At 40.4% G+C, this 23,628-nt stretch overlaps 1 protein-coding gene across 3 annotated transcripts in view; it reads left to right on the top strand.

Annotated features, from left to right (window-relative positions):
- The window catches only part of LOC139151436 (uncharacterized), a 56,352-nt gene that overhangs the window by 20,618 nt on the left and 12,106 nt on the right, over nt 1-23,628 (top strand). The window contains exon 1 of one of the 3 annotated variants that reach the window (XM_070724238.1): nt 1,333-1,484. The exons of 1 other annotated variant lie outside the window; for it this stretch is intronic. In XM_070724238.1, the coding sequence (XP_070580339.1) occupies nt 1,434-1,484 (51 nt within the window). In that variant the 5' untranslated portion in view covers nt 1,333-1,433. Of the gene's footprint in view, nt 1-1,332; nt 1,485-10,824; nt 10,967-23,628 lie in introns of those variants that run through there. One more of the 3 variants, XM_070724239.1, reaches the window with a different exon arrangement.

The following is a 23,628-nucleotide window of genomic DNA, read 5'->3' on the forward strand; positions in this document are numbered from 1 at the left end:
GATCAATAGACGCCAGTTGACAAAATGCGCGCCATCAGCACACAATGGAGCTCTGACGTTGTCTGAAATGAAAAAGAAGATTCTTTACAATGATATGTATTGATTTTCAGTCACAATTCTGATTCTCATCAAACTATATTCTTTTTCCGTCTTATAGAAATTTGCCAGCTATTTTTTTTTCTTGGCGCGGGCATGAAAATATCATAAAAATGTCAAGATTCAGATAGCGCAAATCCGCGGTTCACAATATTGTACATTTCTCCCTGTCTTTTCATCTCGATCTGCAAATCCACCAAAAGTGAAGAAAATGTTTTCTTTGTATGTGTGTACAATAATGACACATAAAGAGATAGGGGAAAGAGGCTCTCTAAACTGTTAACGGCGAGGGAAAGAGATCGATTTGTTTGAAACTCCTTTTCTGAAAATATCAGTTTCCCGCCTTCGCCGCCTACATGACGGTTGGGAGGGCTAATGAATGGCTTCGAACTGCAACAAATAGCCGTAATTGGGCCGGCTTTGCTCCTTTATAACCCTGGAAAATACGTTCAATTAGAGTAAATTTATCTTTAAACGGTGGCGGGCGATTACCCCCGCCGCCATCATCATTATCAATTATATACACCAAGACAGCTCGTAGCTTCGCATCCCGGCTGCTACCCAAGCAATTTCTGTTTGTCGTTTACGATACTTGCGTTTCGTCGGCTGGCTGGCGGATATTAGATGAATTGTTTTTTTATTTTCCCTTTAGTCATAGGTGCTAGCGTTATTGCGCCTGGTACTGTTTTGGCGCTATCTTTTCGACTGATGCGTTTAGCGACCGCGCGAACGAGGGTGCGCACGCGTGTGAGCCGTCAGGGCTGGGGGGGGGGGGGAGCATGCGCGCCATTCATCTCATAGTTAGTTGTCAGTTTCCTTCGGACCCGCACAAAATATCTTTGGAGAGATTAGACACTGCTCGAAGTCTTACAGGTCTGCTCGACGACACAGGACAGTTCTTCAGGTTGGGTGGATAGATGGTTAGTTTGCTATTGACAAAAATCAAGCTAATTAAGGAAAATATTGCAAAAAGGTCAAATTGCTCATGAAGGCCACTTTCCCTGATAATGACTCGGGCAATTCCAAGAGTATAAAATGAACGATTGAAGGCAAGACTAGTTATTCAAATGAAAAGAAATGCGCCATCGAGAGCCAATCACAAAATAAGACCACTTAGTTTATCGTTAAGAGAAAGCAACACTTCAACCAATGGCGTTGAAGTACGTCACGAGCAGACTTGAGGCTCGCCCAATCACGAGCCGCTCGCCTCCTCTCCGTGCTTGGACGAGAAAATCGTCCGCCCCCGACAAGACAGTCGAAATATAAAGTTTTGCGACAAGTTCCGCTTTGAACATTGGAGTGCACGATTCCGTTCCGTTCTCATCGGTCTACAAGTCATGTCCAAGTCAAGCCGTGGAAGTTGGGAACTGCCCCTCTGTTTGAGATCGGTAAGTGATATAAAAGCCGAATTTACGTCTCCGGTGAACGCCTCGTATGAACGTGGCATGCGCGGGATTTAAGTCAAAGTCCGCTCCGAGTTTTTGCTCGTCTTAGCGATCATGTAAGTTTGATAGGCACACGTACTCTGCTGTAGGTCAGCGAATTAATATAGTCGACACGAGTATTTAAATCACAACGAACTTTTAATAACACGATATAATCACGCCACAAAATGAATAACTAAATAGGTTTCCACTCTTTACTGTTATAAAATAAAATAGGGTAAGTCTGGGTGATAAAGTTTTCATAAGTACGGAGTGAAAGTCCGCCGATGAGATAACGAAAGGAAAACGACTTTGTGCAATCCACACGCTTTGACTCGCCCGAGGCAACATAATCGACTGAAACGGAAAACGAGGAAATTCAGCGTTTTCCAAATGTGTGAAATAGTTTAATATTCCCCGAGGCCGCTCCAGTCTGCATCAACCGTGACAATCACCGTTGAATAACGGAAAACTCAAATCGATACACATTTCATGTATGTATACCTACCATCAGATTTTAAATGCATCTCCGCCACCCCGAAAGTGTTAACAAAAGCTCGACCTCGTAAAATAGTGATAAGATCTTACATTGTTGCCATGGTAACGCATATTAACTTGTCATTGTGGAGAGATTTAGGTTTTAAACGCGCGAAGGAAATTTATGTAGACGCGGAACGACTGCGCTTTTTCTCAAGCCGGAACATATGGTTTTTACTCATGAGTAGCCTGCTTTATAAGTGATTTAACACTCTGTCCTGTATGGCATTTTGCGTTTAATTCGACGAAAATTCTGAGCTTTCTGCATTGATCTTTGATTTTGGTACATCTGGTATTCAAATCCGGCGCTGAAGCATAGTGACTTCAACCGCTCCGTATTTCACCTCATTGTAACGGTATCGTACATATCTTAACATCATGGATTTAATGTAATTAAATTACATTTAACAAAGGCCGATGATGTCCGCATGCCGTGAACACCTTCTTGTGTTTTGCGCAAACAGATAAAAACACGCTTGCCGAAGTTGCCCGAAGTCGCGAAGAGGACAGTAGCAGCGTGAAGTTTGACATGATCAAATCAGACCGAAGTCTTTTGAAAGAGATGCGCTTTCCCCACAAAGGGATTTGGTTTACACCACATATTCGCACGTTGGCTTGCAAATTTTGTCTTCCGTTTTCTATATTTATAACAAGTCAACTATGCCTACTGTAATTTCAAAACAACAGAAAAAATCATATGTATTGACACAGAGTGGCAATGTGGGCAAATAAATATAGTCCGTTAACTCAGAAATTATTTGACTGTCCTGTCAGAATACTGTAACTAATTATTGCATTAATTAATGCAATGGTATATTCTTAAACCTATTTAATAATGGAGTATCCCTGTTATCTTCTGACTTGGGATTTTTTTTCCTCAAAATTTCAACGCTTACTGGCATTCCTCGCTTACTCCTGTTGTCAAGGTAGCGCCGCGATTGCTGAGAACCCGACTTCAACGGCAATCGATAAAAAAACAAAGCTGCCAGCCGACGTTTAAAGAAATCACACCCGATCATTGAACAAACCCTGTCTAGCTTTCTGTCATTATCAACCCATCGATCTGAACTGCCTCGCCGTTTATGACTTCCGTCAAACCGTGTTTGGTCCAAAGAAACTGTTGAAATAACAGTTACAGTGCGTCATTAAATTATCAGAGGACTAAAGATGTTATCGCCGTTTATATCGTGACACTCGCACCACTCAGATTATCGTGTCGCTCAGTCCCACTCGGTCCATTTTACTTGATGCAAATTATTAAAGATCTTTGGCGTTATTCTATAAATTTTGATTTATTTATTGGGAATAAAACCATGAAAGAGAAAATGAAGGCCATTGTCTATTATCCCAATGATGCCAGGTCAACAAATCATCGGAATGATAAGGTGTCACTTCCTAGAATTTTATGAATCTTGGAAACCTCGAGTTCAATAAGTGAAGTAGGCAATTAGTGACCGCGTGAATTACTTCGTAGTCTCATAGGTTTCATAAACAGTATATCTAACTGTTTACAAAATGTTGGTTATGTTCAGTATCAAACAATAAGAACGCGATATGTTCCTTTGTGTGTTCGCCTATTCAGTTTGACAGCTCGATGCCTGTATGTGAGTTTCGATACAAACCCCGGGTTCCAGCTCTCGTTCCTTGTCTGTCTGTGTCTGTGCATGTGTGTCTGCCTGCCTGCCTGCATGCCTGTCTGTCTGTCTGTCTGTCTGTCCGTCTGTCGATTGGAATAAGCATGCCGAATATGTCTAAGAGTCTCCATACGTATATCGATGGCGCGAATACAGCGATGTGATTGGTCGAGAAAAATGACAGTGCTGTATTGTCGATAAACAGCTGAAACGCGCTCGAGCTCTCAGTTAGAGAAAAAAATCCTCCCTTTTGTAGCAATTCATATCAGAATTTAAATATCACTATACAAAATGTACTATGATATTTAAATATCACAGCAATAGACCACCTCTGCACTGGGTGTACCACTCGAGTTTGACTATTTCACTTTATTTATTTCACGACTCGTAAAAACATCGTGGTACGGTATACCCATCGCTTGGCGTGGTTCACTGCAGCAGATTTCATGAACTATAGTCTTCTATTAAATCCCGCTGAATTATGACACACATCCCCCGTAGTGTCTGTCAAAAGTAATTCCTACCATTTGGCAGCCGCGTCGGAGTAACGATATTGTCGCATATTGTACGACACTTTTTTATAGAAACGACGATGTGAAAATAAATTACCAAGCCCCACACTGAGTAGTTCGATAGATTATAAGTATTATGTAAAATTAACTATTCCTTAACGGAGCATGTGGCAGCACCCTCAACAATGTCACAGAAACCAAACATCATCCTGATGTACTGGTTCGCATATTCCACAGGAAGCCAGCAAAATAGTATACTCATTAGGTATCTTATTTCTGAATCGTTCCTCAAGCCACAGTCCCTCTAGAGGGATAGAGGGACCGTGGGTAAGCGTCGAGCCTGAATCACATGTTTCTTGTTTCTAAGGGTCCGGGTCAAGGAAGATGAAATGCTCTTTCGACATTAAAAGTGAGATTAATGAGGTCACGTTTAGGCATGAGATGTTCAAAGGCAGACAGATCAAGTTCACGTGGATATAAATGAAAATGGCGTTAACGCATGGATTCAAAATTCACGTCCTGCGTCGCTGTTAATTGAGTCAAAGGGACGACAAACATGGTAAACTTCTTTGAATGAATCCCTCCGATAAGTGTCTTAACTCCCATCTAGTCTGATACAGCAGACATGACGATCCGTGTAAAATTGGCACACTGCCAGCTGACATCAACTGTATAGTCGTTTTAATAAGAACAGGTTTGCGTTTAAATAAAAGAGAAGCTTCTCCATTCTTTCCGTCGTGAGGTTCAAATACTTTTTATTGTGTTTACCGCCAACGGATGTTTGAAGTTGAGTTTCGGATTGCGTGACGTGGCGTTCCAATTACTCTAGTTAGACCTTCGCCAAATCCCACAGAGATACTGACGTTACCGACCTTTTATTAGCTAAAAAGTGCGCGCCTTTCAGAGGCACATTTCAGATCTCTTCAGAAGTAGTCTAGAGTGCCACTTGCCATTTCCCCCTGTATCTCTACCACTCACTTTTTTCCCCAATTTCCCATTTCCCTGTCCGTTTATGACGTCACTGTTTCGAAAAAGCCAGCAAAAATTGATGGAAACAGATTCAAAAGTTCCATCGCTTTGCCTCGCCATAGAATGCTCAAGGCACGCACCAGCACGTTAACTAGGGAAAGTGTATCATTTTATTCATTCATTAAGATATCGGAAGATACTTCAGTACAAACATTTCAATTCCTAGACCTCGACGCGCACAACTCGTTAGATTCTATATTTTCGCCCACGCCATGTGCATGCGTCAAAAACTGAACTACCTTTCTATGATAAACTCGAAGGCGTGCATCGTCTGCACGCCACAATATCTACACACAGCGCTCAAGGTGAACATGGTATCTTAAACAAGGCAAGACAATGGATGGGTTGTGCGGGGGAGAAGGCGCGGGCGGCCGAAGGGGCAGATGCATGGCCGTTGTGGAAGGAGGTGGACAGTCGTGGGCGTCAGCACAGAACCGCTTCGGCTTACGAATCCTTTGACTGAATCGACGGCGGATGCAGCGAGACAATCAATTACAAGCCTCGAAGAAGTCGGCGGAGGCCCTTCATAGGTTACAAACACAGTTACGAGTGTAGTGGTACATAGCGGCCGCCGCGTAGTATGCATAGAATTATTCTATGCATACTACGCGGCGGCCGCTATGTATCACTACACTCGTAACTGTGGTTACAAATGACTATGTATGGGTGAATTGAAGCCACCGTATGAAATCAAACACACATCTCAAGTGCCCCCAGTTGTGATACAAATTATTGGAGGAAAGCGTTGAACTCGATAACATCTCCTTCGGGTGAAAAATCACTGACAGTGAGATGATGGGATAGGGAGTCAAGGAACATCGATAGCCGATGGTGAACAGTCGGACGGCGTTGTACCATCCGGGTACGATATATCATCTCGGCTTTGTTTGCAGTTGTCAGACACGATTAAAAACCATATTTGTTTCTTGGCGGCACACAAATGAAGCTTGACACGTATACAAGCTGTTTACGACATGTAACTTGGTGTTTTATTAGCCGTTGTAAAACATGGCAGATGTACCTGTTTACAGGAGACGCATGATCGGGCAACAGAGAATATTAAATAGTCCTTTTCATCAACCATACGAGATAAATATAAAAACCGTAGGGAACGATAGTTAATGACATACGGGAGAACATTATAGTTTGGGACAATCAATGGCGTACCTAATTTGCATAAAGACGCGAGGCCTAAAGTAAGATGGCGCCCGGTAGAACGACGCAAGCCATTGCCGTGAACAACTAACACGCCAATCAATGAATGTCATGCTTAAGTAACATTAACGGTGAGTGCAAGTATATTTAACTAAGTGACAGGTCATCTGTATGAGTTGTGGTAAAGTGGTGAACACCATCAGAGATTCAAGTACGACCATCAACGACAGACAATTCAAATCAAGATTGGTGAGAAAAAGGCAAATTGATGTCATGTATTTTTTACCTTGAATTTCAAATATCGGTAAATCTTAGATGATTCATTTCTCTAGTACCAAGATTTGCACGAATTCCCTGATCTTATTCTCAATTTTGAAAGAGAGTGGTTGAAAGTTATGTTGAGGCAAGTTTGAGCAAAATGTTAGTCTTTCGGTTTCGAGGCGAATACTACCTTAAGTGGGAGGCTGTCCCTCATGGAACAGTTACACTGTGCAGGCAAAAGGATTCTTTCTGGTATACGTTTACGTCAACAAATTAACCGTATGTGATGAAATCGGCAATCTTGTCGCAATTCTAGATTCGTCATCATATATTCGTTTACTCTCAAGAAATCCATACTCATTACAAACACCGGACAAGGGAACCCCCCTAACAACAACATCAGAAACATTAAAATACATTAAGGACAGGTATTGGCACTTCAGGGTCATAAAACAGCAAAACAAATGACATTGGTTATTTCGGAAAGGGTGAGCACATCTATGTGGAACCCGATATATATCATCAATCGATATAAACACTGGATGGAAAAGCTGCACACAACATCAGAAACATCACAACCCATTAAGGAAAGGTATTAGCACGGCAAGGTCATGAAACAGTAAAATGATATCAGGTGTGTCGAATTCAGTGAGCACATCCATGTGGGACACGACATATATAAATCGATCAATCAATATAGGAAATGAACACACTCCACAAAGGCAAATAAATATCAAAGACGTAAACGGACATGACTTATCGTTTTTTGCCGAGTTATCAATAGCATCTTTCAACAAATCGTTGTACATCAGCTAACCACTTAAAAGAGCCCTACAATAACTTTAAAATCGGAAAACCCCAGATGAATTATGGGTATCTCAAACAGTACAAAATGTGCTGATAGACGCTGTTCAATATTCGTAATAGTGTACAATCAGTGTTTACTTGAAACAATGAAGACTTTTAAAGATGGAATGCGCGTCGGAGACAGATATTCGGACTCTCAAATTTTTACAATTCTTTTCTGATTTACCACTTGTGAGAGCTCATTTTAAAACTCGTGGTGTAAGGAAAATGTTCACCGTGTTAGTATTTTCGAAAATCGAACTTTTTATCCACAGAGTTAACACAAGGATGCATGGCGGCCATTTTGAATTTCTAATACCAGTAAATGTAAGGTCATTTGTTTCTCTGTTACCAAACTTTGAACGGTGACCCCCGATTTTATTTCTTGATTTCATTGATAGACAGTATGGTTGAATGTTTCATTGAGGAAAGTTTGAGTGAAATTTTAAGTCTTTAACTGTCGATGCGCGTATTGCCTTAAAGCCTCCAATATTAATAGTGTGAAGAGCCATTTCCCTACAGGACAGTAGAACACGTTTTACAAGCAACGGCTATTCGTGCCCAAATTTAGTAGATGTATATGTAGAAAAGTATTTGGATGGTTGGAAAGCACAGCAAAATATTACGTAGATTACGGGGCAACTTTGCCCCCGGAATGGCGAAGTTCACCTTACTAGAGGATAGCCGTGACCTGCATATGTACTCTGAACGATTTCTCCCACTTTGGAAATTGTGCCCAAAGGTATGCAACGTGTATATTTGTACTTCAACAAAGCTGAAGTCATAACATAACCGCGGAAACACAAAACTGAGTATGACCAGAATATTCATCCATCGACCCCGATTGTAAGTCATAAGTCACACAAATGGCATAACATTGAAAAATGATAGGTAATAAAACACTGACTCCCGAGGCAAACGACTAAACAGTCACGAAGGGCACTTTGGTAAGATGATAATATCTTAGATAGATCGTCCCAATTTCCTAATGTGAGCGTAAAAAATGACGTGGAAGTGGTTTGAACTGACAGCAGCACTTTCATTTGAAAAATCTGGGACTGATATTCTGCATGTGGTAAAAAACTTCATTAAAAAACCGTGTTGCAATCGGATTTGGAGAAAGCCTTTCCACGGGAAAAAAATTCTCTACAATAATAATGGCAGTTTTATATCCCAGTTAAGGTTCTGGTGGCGAATTGGTCTCAAAATATTATGGTAACACCCCTTCGTTCTCGACAACAATGGCATTCGTAGTCTACCCAAACGTGCAGGAGTACCACTGGACCATTTTCCGTACATAATCTCGACACAGTCAGAAAGCCAATGGGTGAAGAACTGATTGTGCCAGAATAACGCGTGAAGCATGACTTGTTCCGCGTTTAACTGAGTATCCCAGTGCACTTTTATTCTGCTTGTGGAATCAGACACCAAGGAAATATTTGAAATTTTATCTGCACTATATATATAAATTATAATGAGGCTTCTGTAGCGTGGAATTCTACGTTTTTCAGAGGGTCATTTTAAATCCATTGTTAGGCGACATTTAGACATAAATAGATATCACTCAGTGCCGCGTGGCTAGTCCCACCTTGCCTAGACTTCAACCTGCTGTGATTACAAAATCTGCGATCAAAGACACATCTCTTTATACATATCACAAGCCCTTCTAAGTAGATCATATCTCCATGAGAGAAGGCACGAGCCGGATCATGTCTGGTGATATCACTGACTTCGATCGAGCGACAGTTTCTTTTGATAAGAGATTGAGAGTGAGCCCAGGTGGTTTAACCCTTCCTGCTTTGTATAGGCTCAGATGTTCAAGACGAACAACACGTAGTACTTAGCATTCGAACTCGCTGGCTATTCACCGAGTTTACGTCAACAAGATCTCACCGCTAAGCCTGATCATATCACCGACTGCTCTCACTCTGACGATGTGCTCAAATCCCACCCTAGGGGCTCAACTGAACCTCGATGGAGTCTGTCTATAGCGCGAATGGTTTTTCTGAGGAGACTGAGTGGCTGGTAAGGAAACAAGATTGAGCTAAACACTCTGAACAACGAGACCCCGTATGGATTTCTCTTGTTCTCGAACACGACCAGCGAGAGTGAAGTTGGTTTCGGTTCTTCCGGAGCTGAGAGCGTACATTAAGCACAAGGAGTAGCATGGTTCCAGTATATATACTTAATACAACAACGCACGGCCATGTGACTGTTCATGGTGAGCACTTTTCTTCTGAACAGCAGCCGTGCACCAAAATCGAGGGCCTTTCTGGAGTCTGGCGAGTCAGCGTAATTTCAAGTCCCAGAGGTATGACTCACTCTGTAACCACTATAAAAGCATGGCCGGATATTCTTTAAGAACGAAGGCGGTCTATTCTGCTCCATTAACGTTCCCGCTCGATTGAGTTGTACGGCTTGACGAACGTTTGTGGGCTTCAATCCATCCCTTTGGATTCACTGGCGAGGCTCTTCGCCACACTATAAGCATTTCAACAATCCTTCCCAGGAAGTCGCAATGCCAGATTTTTTACCAAGGTGGCGTGTTGAAATATGTGTATGGCATGCTGACAAATTTTCACGCCCGTCTGAGAAACATCTGGGTAAAACTCTAGCTTCCAGACACGACAATAAGAATACAAACCCACGCACACAAAACAAAAGCAGGGGACATGGAAATCTTCCAACGTGGATGACCCTATTGCAATAACTTTTTACTTCTTTGGCATATTTTGTTACGAGCCCAGTAACTCCTGTGTGTAGCCTTCAGTGCAAGGCCGCCCTCATTCCCGCGCAAATCTTAAATTGCAAACTGAGCAGACCAAACTCGCTTGACGTGTTAGCAGATTTATAGGTACGACCAGCATCCGGTTTCACATATTGCGACGTGAAAATGTCAAATCAATGTGCCTGACACCCACGGAATAAGTTTAAAAGTCATTTATTTTGGGTACTACATAGTTACATGTTTTGGTAAATAAAGTGGTGCGCCATCGAACTTCCTTGCCTACAGTTGAAGTGACACATTTCATCATAGTTTGGCGCTCAAATCTGTTCTCAAACGTAGTTTGTGAACGCGCCATTTCGACTTTGCTTTCGCTGATATTTGACTTATTACAATTTTGTCTGACAACGGTTTTATTGATGGTAATATAAAGCAAATTTGCTTATGTTTTTTAAACGCACCATTTCGCTTCCCTGCTGTTTTCCCCCGACTTTATTTGAAGAATGACAGTTTTGCCTGACACAGTTTTATTAATGGCGCATTAAACAAATCTACTGGTAGTTGTCGTCTAGTTGCTTCGTAGAAATTCAATATGCACTGTTATTCACAGTGGCTTCAATTCGCATTGGCTGAACTATTGCACCTCAGGATTTATCTACTAACACATGTGTTTCCCTGTTTGAGAAGTTGTCACTTATGGGCTCGCGCTTTCTCCTTCAGAGAATACCAGAAGAGCTTCACCTTTCGGTAAGATTTCGTCCACTCATTTGTAACCTTGACCATGGGCTGGCCCAGTATTTGCAATAAGGAGAGTCGACCTCTGTGCTTGTATATTTAATTTAGCTTTGAACATATTTGCGTGACTCGTATATTATACATATAAAGACAAACACAAACACACATACATACATACATACATACATACATACATACATACATACATACATACATACATACATACATACATACATACATACATACATACATAATATATACATTCGTGCATAGTACATACATGCATGTACACGCAGACAGACAGAGAGACAGACTTCAGGCAACAGATATACATACTGACATACATACTGACATTTTCCAATTTCATAAAATAAGGCTCAAAATATACATGTAATCCTGAATGTTAGTTCATCTCAGCCAAGTCCATGGACACATCGTATTTGTCGATTTCAATCGTTGGGGGAAAAACACATATTTGAATATGTGAGGCAAAACCTTGACTTGCCAAATTTTGCCTTGTTACCTTATTCACATTTTGGACAAATGTCCCTCCCGCAAACACGTGAACAACTCCAAGTTTTAACTGGGGTAAAGACACGCGCTGACGTTCTTTTCTTGTCATATTTGGAATTTTGCTAACTGTCCAATGGAGTGATCGTGAGGTTGAACGATGTAGGCAAGACAATACTGTATTCACGGGAGGTCGTGAATAACTTTCGGTGTCAAGGTCCCTTATGAAATTATGAAGGCGATGGCAAACTTAACACACGACCAGCTTGGAAGCATTGGGCTACGACACGGAGAAATGAAAGTCACTGGTACCAGGTAGACTGGAAAGTCAACAGATATATTGTGAAAGGGACAATAGCTGAAGTGTCACTGTTGATAACATTTCCGGTAATTTTTTGTTTTAAAAAACAAATACCTTTTGTTATTGGTCTTTCAAAAGTTTATTGCAGTACAAAAGAACAGCCTTTCAACACAACGCATTGTGTACGCAATACGATTTTCACCACAAATTTCACATGTCGGGGTTCAGGCTCGACTAGCTACCAGCTATATCCTGTTTCCCCTTTACCCAGAGCTAGACTTATTCTAACTTCTTTGTTGCTACCTTTGATACTGTATTCTGATACTGTATTTTACTTTTCTGGGTAATAAATACTATGTACTGTGGACGAATGCAACTCCAGTCTGGACTGAGATGTCGGCTATCAAAACAACGCCTGATCAGGTCATTACACACGTCATAATTGTGTACAGGCAGCGTTGACAAGTCAAAGGCAAGCTAGAGTTTAAGGGTAGAGCATGAAATTATTTTTTAAAATTACAACAAACATTAATGACAAGAAGTTGTGAGTTCTTGACTGCTTTTTATTATGTGCTTGAAAAGCAACTTGGTACGCATTGTACAGTTTACGTTACGCCGTAGGGTATGCCTAATATAATATGCCCGGGATGTCGTATGATGACATGAATGTCACTATCTGTCAAATATAAAAAAATGACGAATCATATCAATTAAGGAAAAATTAAAGGTATTTGCAGTGAAATACCAACTGAGGTGAACGGTGTACGAGCGAAGGCGAACGCCACTCAGGCGCACTAGTAACGCAGGGACGAGAGAATACACATGATTGTGGTGACGTGTCCGCTTTCGTTCCGTTTTCGGAGAGAGGCATCGGTGGAGGTAGGCCCTATCTGTAGATTTCATCATGTTTTACGGTGTCAAGGCAGGAGAGATCATTGGCAAAAGGGGTGTCGCAAAAAACCCGACAAGATGGCCAGACTGACAGACGGACTAGAAGGCAGACTTAGGTACACGAAGGCAGACCGTAGGACACTTTCACCGATATGCGGTTGAGTCATCCAGACTGGAACGAGGTGCCTTGCTAGCTCCATGTTGAGCTTTTATACATAGTACGCAGCGTCTGTCTAGGTATATGTGGTTGATTCATGGAACGCTAAACGTCACGCTCAGGACGTGTTTAACAACGGAGTCAGTGAATGATCATCACTCGTGTATAGCTACGGCAATATGCCACATGACAGGGTTTGAATGATATCTTCAAAATCACCGTCTCTCGTCCCTTGACAGTACGAATTCCATTCGCCTCCGGTAATAACTCCAAAATCAAGACTTTTATGCTGAACAAATCGCTTAACACTTTTTTTTCCGAATCAGCTTCATCTCGAGACGCGGCTACAGCGGAGTGAGATATTGTATATCTTTTAGTTTTAATTTGATTTCTACGAGCACGGGGACACGGCTCAATTTGATTTCTATCCAGCTGACGAATTGCGCGCTCATTGCAAATGTCACTCCGTGCGAACAGAGATCACGGGGTGTCGAAATGTCGAGGTACGGTGTACCATTCGGTGCTCTGTGGCAAGTCCGCAGAGAGGCGGCCTGCGCTGACACGGGTGAAATCAACATGCATTAATCGGTACGGCTCAATGGCTTCGCAAAGGTTTTCTCGGAACATGAAAGAACTGTAATTTCAAGCGGCGCTCTGTCCGCGCTTAATGCACACAGGTTTTATTGAATACCCACATAATTTTTCGGCTGAAGAAAGACGTCAGAAAGAAAAAAAACAGGTAGCTGAGACGATTTATACACACTTTGGGTGATCGAGTGTGAAACAGTTTCATGCCTTTTGTCTTCGGCTAACGGGTAAATGGACGCGCCCGAGAAATAGTCCTGTGGATACTTTAAGACGATTCAGAACATTGAGTAGTCGGTTGTGCAGTGGAATGTTGTTTTAACCTCGTGTATTCGAGAAAAAAAACCCGATAAAGCTTGCACTTTAATTTCGTAGAGTGCGGAAATTTATTCCCATGCTTTATCGTGAAAGAAACCTCTTTATCAAAACTAAGCAGGACATCGACAACGTTCAAGCTTCCACTTTTCAAAAATGAAGATCGCGCAAAAAATGGCAAATGCACAGAAGACTTTGTCCATCAAAATAGTTATACGAGATAATGGAACAGTTAAAGGTGGAATATCCGCATTAATCACCGATGACGTCGGGATTCGTTAGAGTGAGGGATAGAGCGCATATAACCAGAGACACACACAAAAACTTCAGTGTGCGAACGTTTATGTCCACCTAAATGCACTCACAAATATTATATACATATATATATATATATATATATATATATATATATATAGAGAGAGAGAGAGAGAGAGAGAGAGAGAGAGAGAGAGATAGATAGATAGATAGATAGATAGATAGATAGATAGATAGATAGATAGATAGATAGATAAGGATGCGTATCTGTCAAATGATAAAATGTCCTCGTGGGATATTACAACGCTCGATGCAAAAAGCAGAGCGTATATATATATATATATATATATATATATATATATATATATATATATATATATATATATATATATATCCTCTTCCATATTTGGTAGTTTTCAAACTCATCAATATTTAATTGTTATTGCATCAAGGTTGATTCGAGGTAATGTATATTGTATATGCATATTGTATGCATTCACTCTAAAGCTTAGTGTTTTTACGTTAACCGTCAGAGACGATAAAGGTCGTTTTAGGAGGCTAGGACCAAATCCTCGCTAAGACTTGCTCAGGGATACGTGGCTGATGTAACGTCCAAAGATTAACCTGGAAAAGTCGAGATGCAATGAAAGTTGCATAAAGCCCGCGCCGTAGACGTGTTGATCGGTGATACTGAAAGCGCAAAACAAAAATCCGTGCCCCTGGGTCAGAAGAGCATTGCGTCGTCAATAGAGCGGCGCGATAATGATCGGCAACGTTTTAGGTACGAAGTGTTACCAAATGACACACCAGGTGTCAAGCACGTTTGTTCAGAAAATAATGAACAAGATACTATTAACTCCACGCTTGCAGAGTATTTCCCCTACGAGCGACAGACACTATCAAATGTACGTGATATCGTCTTGTATGTGAGCTTTTTTACCTCAACTGTGCAAGCCATTAAAAACGCATCCGTGAATTTTACGGCCCGGAACGACATACAACTATGGTGTCCAATCCATGCCAAAATTACTACTTTGATTTTACAACACAACATGCCATTCCGAATTCTATTTTCCAATTCAACATGCTATTTCACAACACAACATGCCATTCCGAATTCTATTTTACAATTCAACATGCTATTTCACAACACAACATGCCATTCCGAATTCTATTTTACAATTCAACATGCTATTTCACAACACAACATGCCATTCCGAATTCTATTTTACAATTCAACATGCTGTTCTGAATTTCATTTCACAACACAACATGCCATTCCAAATTCTATTTTACAATTCAACATGCTATTTCACAACACAACATGCCATTCCGAATTCTATTTTACAATTCAACATGCTCTTCTGAATTTCATTTGACAACACAACATGCTCTTCCGAATTTCATTTGACAACACATCATGCCATTCCAAATCCTATTTCACAACTCAACATGCTCTTCCGAATTTCATTTGACAACACATCATGCCATTCAAAATCCTATTTCACAACTCAACATGCTCTTCCGAATTTCATTTGACAACACATCATGCCATTCCAAATCCTATTTCACAACTCAACATCCCATTCTAAACCTAGCTCTGCGGAGCAGGGCAGTGTTACTGGCTATCGAACAAGATTCAAAATGGCGGACGCGAAATGGTCCCCTCGCACAGAGAGAGAAATGCGAACTTTGCACAAGTCTAAAAACGCAGCTTAGCACATTGTGTATCTAAACAAGATGAGCGTGCTCGAAAACTAGGATCGATCACGATTTTAAATTAAAAATTGGCTGTTTTTGGAAAAGAAACTGCGCGCTGCAATCAGCAGTTTTGTCTATGGTGCACCGTGCGTGGGAGGCTTATCGTGAAAGACCGAGATTTACTATATGGCGTCTGATACGGATATGGTCCCATCGCATAGAGAGATGAAAGTGGGCTTTGTGTAAGTTCAAAAGCACAGCTTAGCTCATCGTGCATCTAGACAAGTTGAGCGTGCTCAAAATAGGAGATCGATCACGATTTTGGGTGAAAAAGACAGATTGTTTTCGGTGGAGAAACTGCGCGTTGCAACCAGTGGTTGGTTTTGCCTATGGCGGTCAGCAAGGCTGTGGTGGGAGGCCTTTAGCCAGCAAGGGGTGGACCATTGTCAGTCAGGGGTTTCATTAAGTTTTGAAGAAGGGGCTAGAATGGAAAAGTAGGCGGCTTGCAGCTGCCATGACCACAAAGTGGTCGTCGTCGGGGGAGGGTCCAGGAGGGGGTGTTCCCCCTCCCAGCCGAAGGCCGGAAACCCTGAAAAATGAGCTAAAATTTACTTTTTACAGCTTACAGTCACTTGAATTTCTAGTATTTTCAGGAGCAGGGCAATTTGTGTTCATATTATAAAAGCCATTTGTCTCGGAGATTAGGCCTAAATATGATAATTCGTAATTAAAAATGATAAAATGTGGTAATGTTGACGATAATTTGAACAAAGAAAACAAGTCTTTAGAGCCTCTATGCTTTTAGGAGGTAAACTATAATAATTCACTATTATTAATTATATAAATTTGATATGTAGATAATATTATACAGTGTTACATCTAGACAGGGGGATAGGGGATTCCCCCTCTGTTGAAATGTTGGCACCCCAATTAATTTGTCAAGGGGACCACTCCCCCCTTCCATGAAATGGTGCCAGTCACACCTTAGAGGTACAAGTAGAACACATGAACTGGTGAAATGCCCCCCGAAATTTTCTGGTAAAGGGGAAAATCCCCCTTATTGATGCCATCCTGGATGAAACACTCATAATGTTATGCTTAAAATTAAGAACTCTGATGTTTGGTATGGAAATCTGTAGATGAAGAACTTTGATACCACTGGAGAGGTAAAAAGGATAATTTATATAGCGAATAATGATAAAAAATGACAATCATTACCATATTTCGCAAATAGAATCAAAGATCCTCAAAGTTATTTGACTATATGGGTATGCAAAGTATTAAAGAACCTTGATATAGGATACGGAAATTTGTACGTTCAGAAGCGCACATTTGGATTTAACCTGACGATCGCTTTTGAAGTGAATTTAGAGGTCTGATCGTATTTTAACCACTCTGGGCGACGTTCTTAAGTGTTGGCGTCGGTAGACCAAAAAGCACAATTAAGCCTACTGCAGTGCAACGCACATCGGCTTACTAAAATTCCGACTGTAATCGGAAAGTTTTTCGTGAGAAAAAAAATCAGGTCATTGCCTTCGAAAACAGTTTAAATCAACGTAATTATCCTTCTCTTGTTTCTTGGTCCACTTCAAAACCGAGGATCGTACAGCGAAGCTTGACCTTGCGACCACTTCCGTCTTCATTTGTTCTTCGACCATTTTGAGTTGAGCTAACGACGGCCGACAGGTGTAGTATGAACGTTTTCATTACCGTATATAAAGGTCACCAAATAGGAATCAGCAATTCAGGTAGCCAATAGAATCGTAAATTGCAATTCGGATTTTTATTGAGGCAGTATACGCAAGACCGTGCTGCATCGAAGTACAAGGCGATCGTAGTAGTCGCTCGTCTTCTAAATTTTGTTTCACATAAAAGCCGTTGAAAAGTTTGATTATACAGCTCGTGAAACTTGTCTGTATCATTTCAGAAGGTAAAAAATATTTCAGCGATGAAAGAGTTCAAATTTCCAAAAAAGTAGCCTGCGAAATCGTGAGAGTAACCGGTCAATTTCGCCGGCTGCCGGCTCTTAATGAAACCCCTGTTAATTGGGGAGTGGAAAATTTTCGAAAAAAAAAATTCCCCACAAATTTCAATAAAAATAATCAGCCAAAGAAACTTGAGAAAAACAGATGACGCACTTAGGTAAAAGAAAAAAAAATTCCGTCAAAAGTTACTTTCTGAAACACATTTTTATTTTAGTCTGCATCAGATATACTATGATTCTTTGGCCAAGAGGAGGGGGGAGGGGAGATCTGAAGGGTATAATCGTGGCCAGTAAATGAAGTAACTTTTTTATTTTATAACTTTTTGTTCTGTTTATCACATTTTTTCTTTCACTGAAGTTTGGCATCGTAAAGTAATTCGAGATATAAGATAATATAAAAATCATATCTGTGATATCGATTGTTAACAACTGTATTGTGGGTCTTTACACTATGATTAATTAACAAGAATTCAACAATTTAGGCAGCTTGCATCGGTACATAAAATGGGAAATATTCACCAACCATATGACAAACAATCAGTTTCCCACCACAGCCCTGCTGACCGCCATAGGCAAAACCAACCACTGGTTGCAACGCCCAGTTTCTCCACCGAAAACAAACACATCGGTTTTTTTCACCCAAAATCGTGATCGATCTCCTATTTTGAGCACGCTCAACTTGTCTAGATGCACGATGAGCTAAGCTGTGCTTTTGAACTTACACAAAGCGCACTTTCATCTCTGTATGCGATGGGACCATATCCGTATCAGATACCATATAGTAAGGGGAGAACCATTTGATTTCTGGGGGGATATGGAGGATTTTGAGGAAAAGAAATTTGTCACCAGGTGACAGAGAAGAAAAAAAAATTGATCCTGTCATGGCCTGAGAAAAAAAATTGTCATAACAGACAGAAGAGAAAAAAAAAATTGTCACAATGCACCAGAAATAAGCAAAATTTGGAAACCTTATTCTCATGTATTCTTTGCCGGCGCGCCGCCATAGGCGGCGCAAATGTTTTACCACAAGTAATTCTTATGTTTTTTTTCCCCAGCACTTATGATATAAGCATGCACTACATAGGTCTACTTTACACCTCAGTACACTCAATTTTTTCCTTCCCTTTTCTGACCCAAGAAATCATATTTCAGGATTTCTGTTGCAATATCTCAATGGCATAGGCACTATCTAAAGGGAACTATTTGACTTCTGTAAATTGTGAAAATTTAAAACACAAGACAGGAGTCGATAAACTAAGTGTTAAAACCAATATATTATTTTCTCAATATAAATTTGTCAGAAAGATGTACCTTGACAATGAAAAATTGAGGAACAACAAATATAATGAAATACAATGTGTGAGCCTTGTTTTTCTGACCACAAACACCGGATCGCAAACATACCATATTCAGGTTTTCATTAGAAGCTGGCAGCTGGAGAAATGACACAAGAAGGTCACAGATTTTCTGTTCCTGTATATTCATTTGTCTTCAGTCTCTGGCAAACAGAACTGTTTTTCACAAATTGTATTGTCATTGTTTGGTTGTTGAATATTGTGACTCAAAAACTGATCATGCATAAAATGTAAAAAAATATTGCAGTGTTCAATGTCATTTTCAAACAGTTTTACTGAGTGCAAAATAAACGAGTGCAAAACAAACTGAAACTCCTCTCAGATTGCACTATTAAACACATCAATTTCTCAAAATTTCCAATACGAGAGGGGAACCCCCTCTCGTGCTCTCCCCCTTGGGGTATTCTAACAGTTTCACTTAGTAAAAAAATTAAAAAAAAAAAACCTCTCAGATTGCACCAGACTGCACCATTGCACACATCAATATCTTAAAAATTTCCCTGCAAGATAGGGGAAAGCCCCTGTGACACTTTCCCCCTAAGCCTCTCTCATGTTTTCCCCGTGTACTTTCAAATTCTGCCCGGTCAGATATCCTAGTGAAAACCCTGTCATAATATCCATCCAAATTAAACAATATACTATATGATTAGATACTGCGTGATCTTTTATATCTTTATTTTATAGTGACTTTGAATTTCATTTTGATGTGTTCACCTTTTTTGAACCATCATGAGATAACTGATGATAGTCTAGCAGGGTACATCAGGATTTGAAAGGTCTTAAAAAAAAGACTTTACTGTTGCTGTATTTTGTAAATTTTACAATTTCATGTATTGGTATTTAACTTTTCTAAGTGGGGGATCAGTCAAAATTTCAGAGTTAGAGAGGGAGGTTACTCAAATTCATCATGGTTGGCGAGGGGGGGGGGTCACTCGAAATTTCGGAGTTTCAGGCCGTAAATAATGACAGCTCCCTTATATACAACGCATTACAAACTTGATGACCAATAAAAAAAAAATTGCACTGCTACTCCATTTGAAAAAAAAAAGAAATTGATGCAGGTCTGACAGTAGAAAAAAGAAATTGCTGTCACTCTGACAGGAAAAAAAACTTTGCTCCCATACCCACTTCCTCCATAACCCCCCCCCAGAAATCAAATGGTTTTCCCTAAATTTCTTTCACGATAAGCCTCCCACACACGGTGCACCATAGACAAAACTGCTGATTGCAGTGCGCAGTTTCTTTTCCAGAAACAGCCAATTTTTAATTTAAAATCGTGATCGATCCTAGTTTTCGAGCACGCTCATCTTGTTTAGATACACAATGTGCTAAGCTGCGTTTTTAGACTTGTGCAAAGTTCGCATTTCTCTCTCTGTGCGAGGGGACCATTTCGCGTCCGCCATTTTGAATCTTGTTCGATAGCCAGTAACACTGCCCTGCTCCGCAGAGCTAGGTTTAGAATGGGATGTTGAGTTGTGAAATAGGATTTGGAATGGCATGATGTGTTGTCAAATGAAATTCGGAAGAGCATGTTGAGTTGTGAAATAGGATTTGGAATGGCATGATGTGTTGTCAAATGAAATTCGGAAGAGCATGTTGAGTTGTGAAATAGGATTTGGAATGGCATGTTGTGTTGTCAAATGAAATTCGGAAGAGCATGTTGTGTTGTCAAATGAAATTCAGAAGAGCATGTTGAATTGTAAAATAGAATTCGGAATGGCATGTTGTGTTGTGAAATAGCATGTTGAATTGTAAAATAGAATTCGGAATGGCATGTTGTGTTGTGAAATGAAATTCAGAACAGCATGTTGAATTGTAAAATAGAATTCGGAATGGCATGTTGTGTTGTGAAATAGCATGTTGAATTGTAAAATAGAATTCGGAATGGCATGTTGTGTTGTGAAATAGCATGTTGAATTGTAAAATAGAATTCGGAATGGCATGTTGTGTTGTAAAATCAAAGTAGTAATTTTGGCATGGATTGGACACCATAATACAACCACAACTTTATGGCGGCTTGCACATAAGAGATATTGATCGCGTGGCGCAATTCATTTGCACGACACATCGCAACCCCAGCTTTCCCGCTCGCCCGGGCACAGATAAAGATAATTTATTCATCTCCCGAATTCAATGATGGAGTCTTACCGAGCATGGGGAGGACTTAACACCTGGCATAAACGTGTGATGAGTTGCCAACCTGATCGTAAACATGTCTTAGCGCGTCTTGATGTCAGAAGATACCTAAAATGTTTCAGTTACAAACCAATTTGCAAAATTCCTATTACACTGGGTAATGCTGGAAACTCAGGTCGACGCAACTTCCATTTTAATGTACCGATTTCGATGAAGATGATAAAAATAATTTCGAAACAGCCCACGTATCATTTGTGCGATGGCAATTTCAACGCACGGTAAACCTAGCGAGAAACCGGCATCCGCTTCAGCAAGAGTCGCTGGGTGTGAGAATTCACACTGTCTCTCGATCGAGTTCGGCGAGGATGTACGAGAAAGTGACTTCTATAGTAACAAGTATTGAGAATTTTGTTTTCTCGAGATAAGATAGCCTTGAGTTTGACAGGATTCTCGCGAATAATACGTGAGAAATCGATGCTCAATACAGAATGTTGATTGTCGGTCACCGTCTTTACTGAAATGTCGCGACTGCCTGTACGCACATGTCTCCCGAAATGGTAAGGTGATTGTATATGCTGCGGTGTGAGAAGGCAGCGAGCATTCGTCCTGTTTATATATATTTTTAAACAATGTGGAATAGTTTAGGTGTAAGTGCAATAGCATTGAACCCGGTCTCTCAATACTGTGAGACGCTGAATACAAAAGCGCGATGATTGCCTGACGATACGACAGTTAAACCTGAACCCCATTTAGGTTAAGGTCAGTGCTAGTGTGGTGATCTTTATTGGCGCCAAAAGTTGCAACGATTTCAATTTCCGGCGGCTCAACTATCTATTTCCCGCCCTGTAAGTTATTTGCTATCGTGTCAGCAGTGGTGGTGAATGCGCGCATAGCGCATAGACCTATGTTGAGATCATGGCGCGAGTCGCAGAGATCTGTGACGACGAGACAGTTCAGGGCTCTATAAAGCGTGGAGGAACAAAAAGAGATAATGATGAAAATATAGCCAGGTATTTTAATGTTTGTGGGCATTATTCCTTATCTGTCATTGCTATGTAGCCTGTTTCAGTGAAACATCACGTAGCCGATATTTGGGATTTTCAGGTTCTCCCAAATCCGCACCTTTCACTTTTCTATCTTTCAAAATACACTGTATATGTATATCTGCGTCCGTCAAGTGCTGGTAAAAGTCAAAGATGCCGCGAGATAAATTTGTATCAATAATCTCGCATCAGACGATAACAGTTTTAAAGCAGTCTGTTGCCCTAATATGTGACATTAAAGTATGCACAGATAAAACGAGATACACATCTATTCATATGCAAATTAGTTATTTTCACATTTATGATCTCACAATTTTAGAACACTTACATTTGAATAAGCGTACGTTGTCGACCTCTCATCAGATGTAAAAGAACTAAAAAAATAGAAATTTCGGCCATGTTCATACATTTTCAAGTGGTCTCAACTCCTTCAATCGCTAATTCAGTACGGAGTTAGTCGCTCTACCATTAAGAGGTCTCCTTATGCAAATTAATTTATGCTGCACTGGCTGTAAAATGCCAACAATTAAATGTCAAGTGATGTAGGTGTTTTCGTTGCACAATTGTTCGTTAAATGTCATCTCTTCATATAAATAGATATCTGTTTGAGCTCCATAACCAGCCTCGTCCAAGCACCTGGGAAAGGCACTCTAAATACTACGGCTGTTGTTACTGCGTTGCCCTTTGTGAACTCGAAACGACACCGTTCCTGCAGACTTAGAGCAAATGAATTGTGTATGAATGAATAGTTTATCCACAGCAAGACTGTGTCCCGACTTTGAGTTTCATCATTTAAATACATACATGCTGACCTGAAATACACTCAAAGCCTAGTTGTTATGAAAAGAGAGATACGGTTACTGAGGGATAGATGTTAGATTATCAAAAGCATTCGAAAGTTGATCACATGTATTCTTTCCACATTAGGGTTGACTTTGGATCTTGATTTCATATACCTGTTAATAATTGTTGGTTCTTCGATAACTGAAATCGCCTTTGAGGTTCAATTCAATGTCGAGCCATTTTGGTTTTCTCTAATGATGATTGTTTTATATTGGCGGTGGCAGTAAAGGTGTTGTGATGGTGATGATTGTGATGATGATGATGATGATGATCGTGATGATGATGATGATGATGATGATGATGATGATGATTGTGATGATGATGATGATGATGATCGTGATGATGATGATGATGATGATGACCACGATGAGAACAACCTCAAAACTTTCTCAATTTAAAATTTTTTTGGTGAACCATGAATGATTGAATAAATGGATGGATGGATGGATAGATGAATGGATAGCTGGATGGATGGAAGGATGGTGTGGTTGTATTTTCCGTTTTCCTTTTTGCAGATTGAGGCGACTTTCCTCATTTTGTACAAGAAAATATCACTTTGAGTCATTATCAAGAAACAGTTGCGAGTCATGTGGAAATC

This window comes from Ptychodera flava, chromosome 15, assembly GCF_041260155.1.
Source record: "Ptychodera flava strain L36383 chromosome 15, AS_Pfla_20210202, whole genome shotgun sequence".
Classification (NCBI taxonomy): Eukaryota; Metazoa; Hemichordata; class Enteropneusta; family Ptychoderidae; genus Ptychodera; species Ptychodera flava.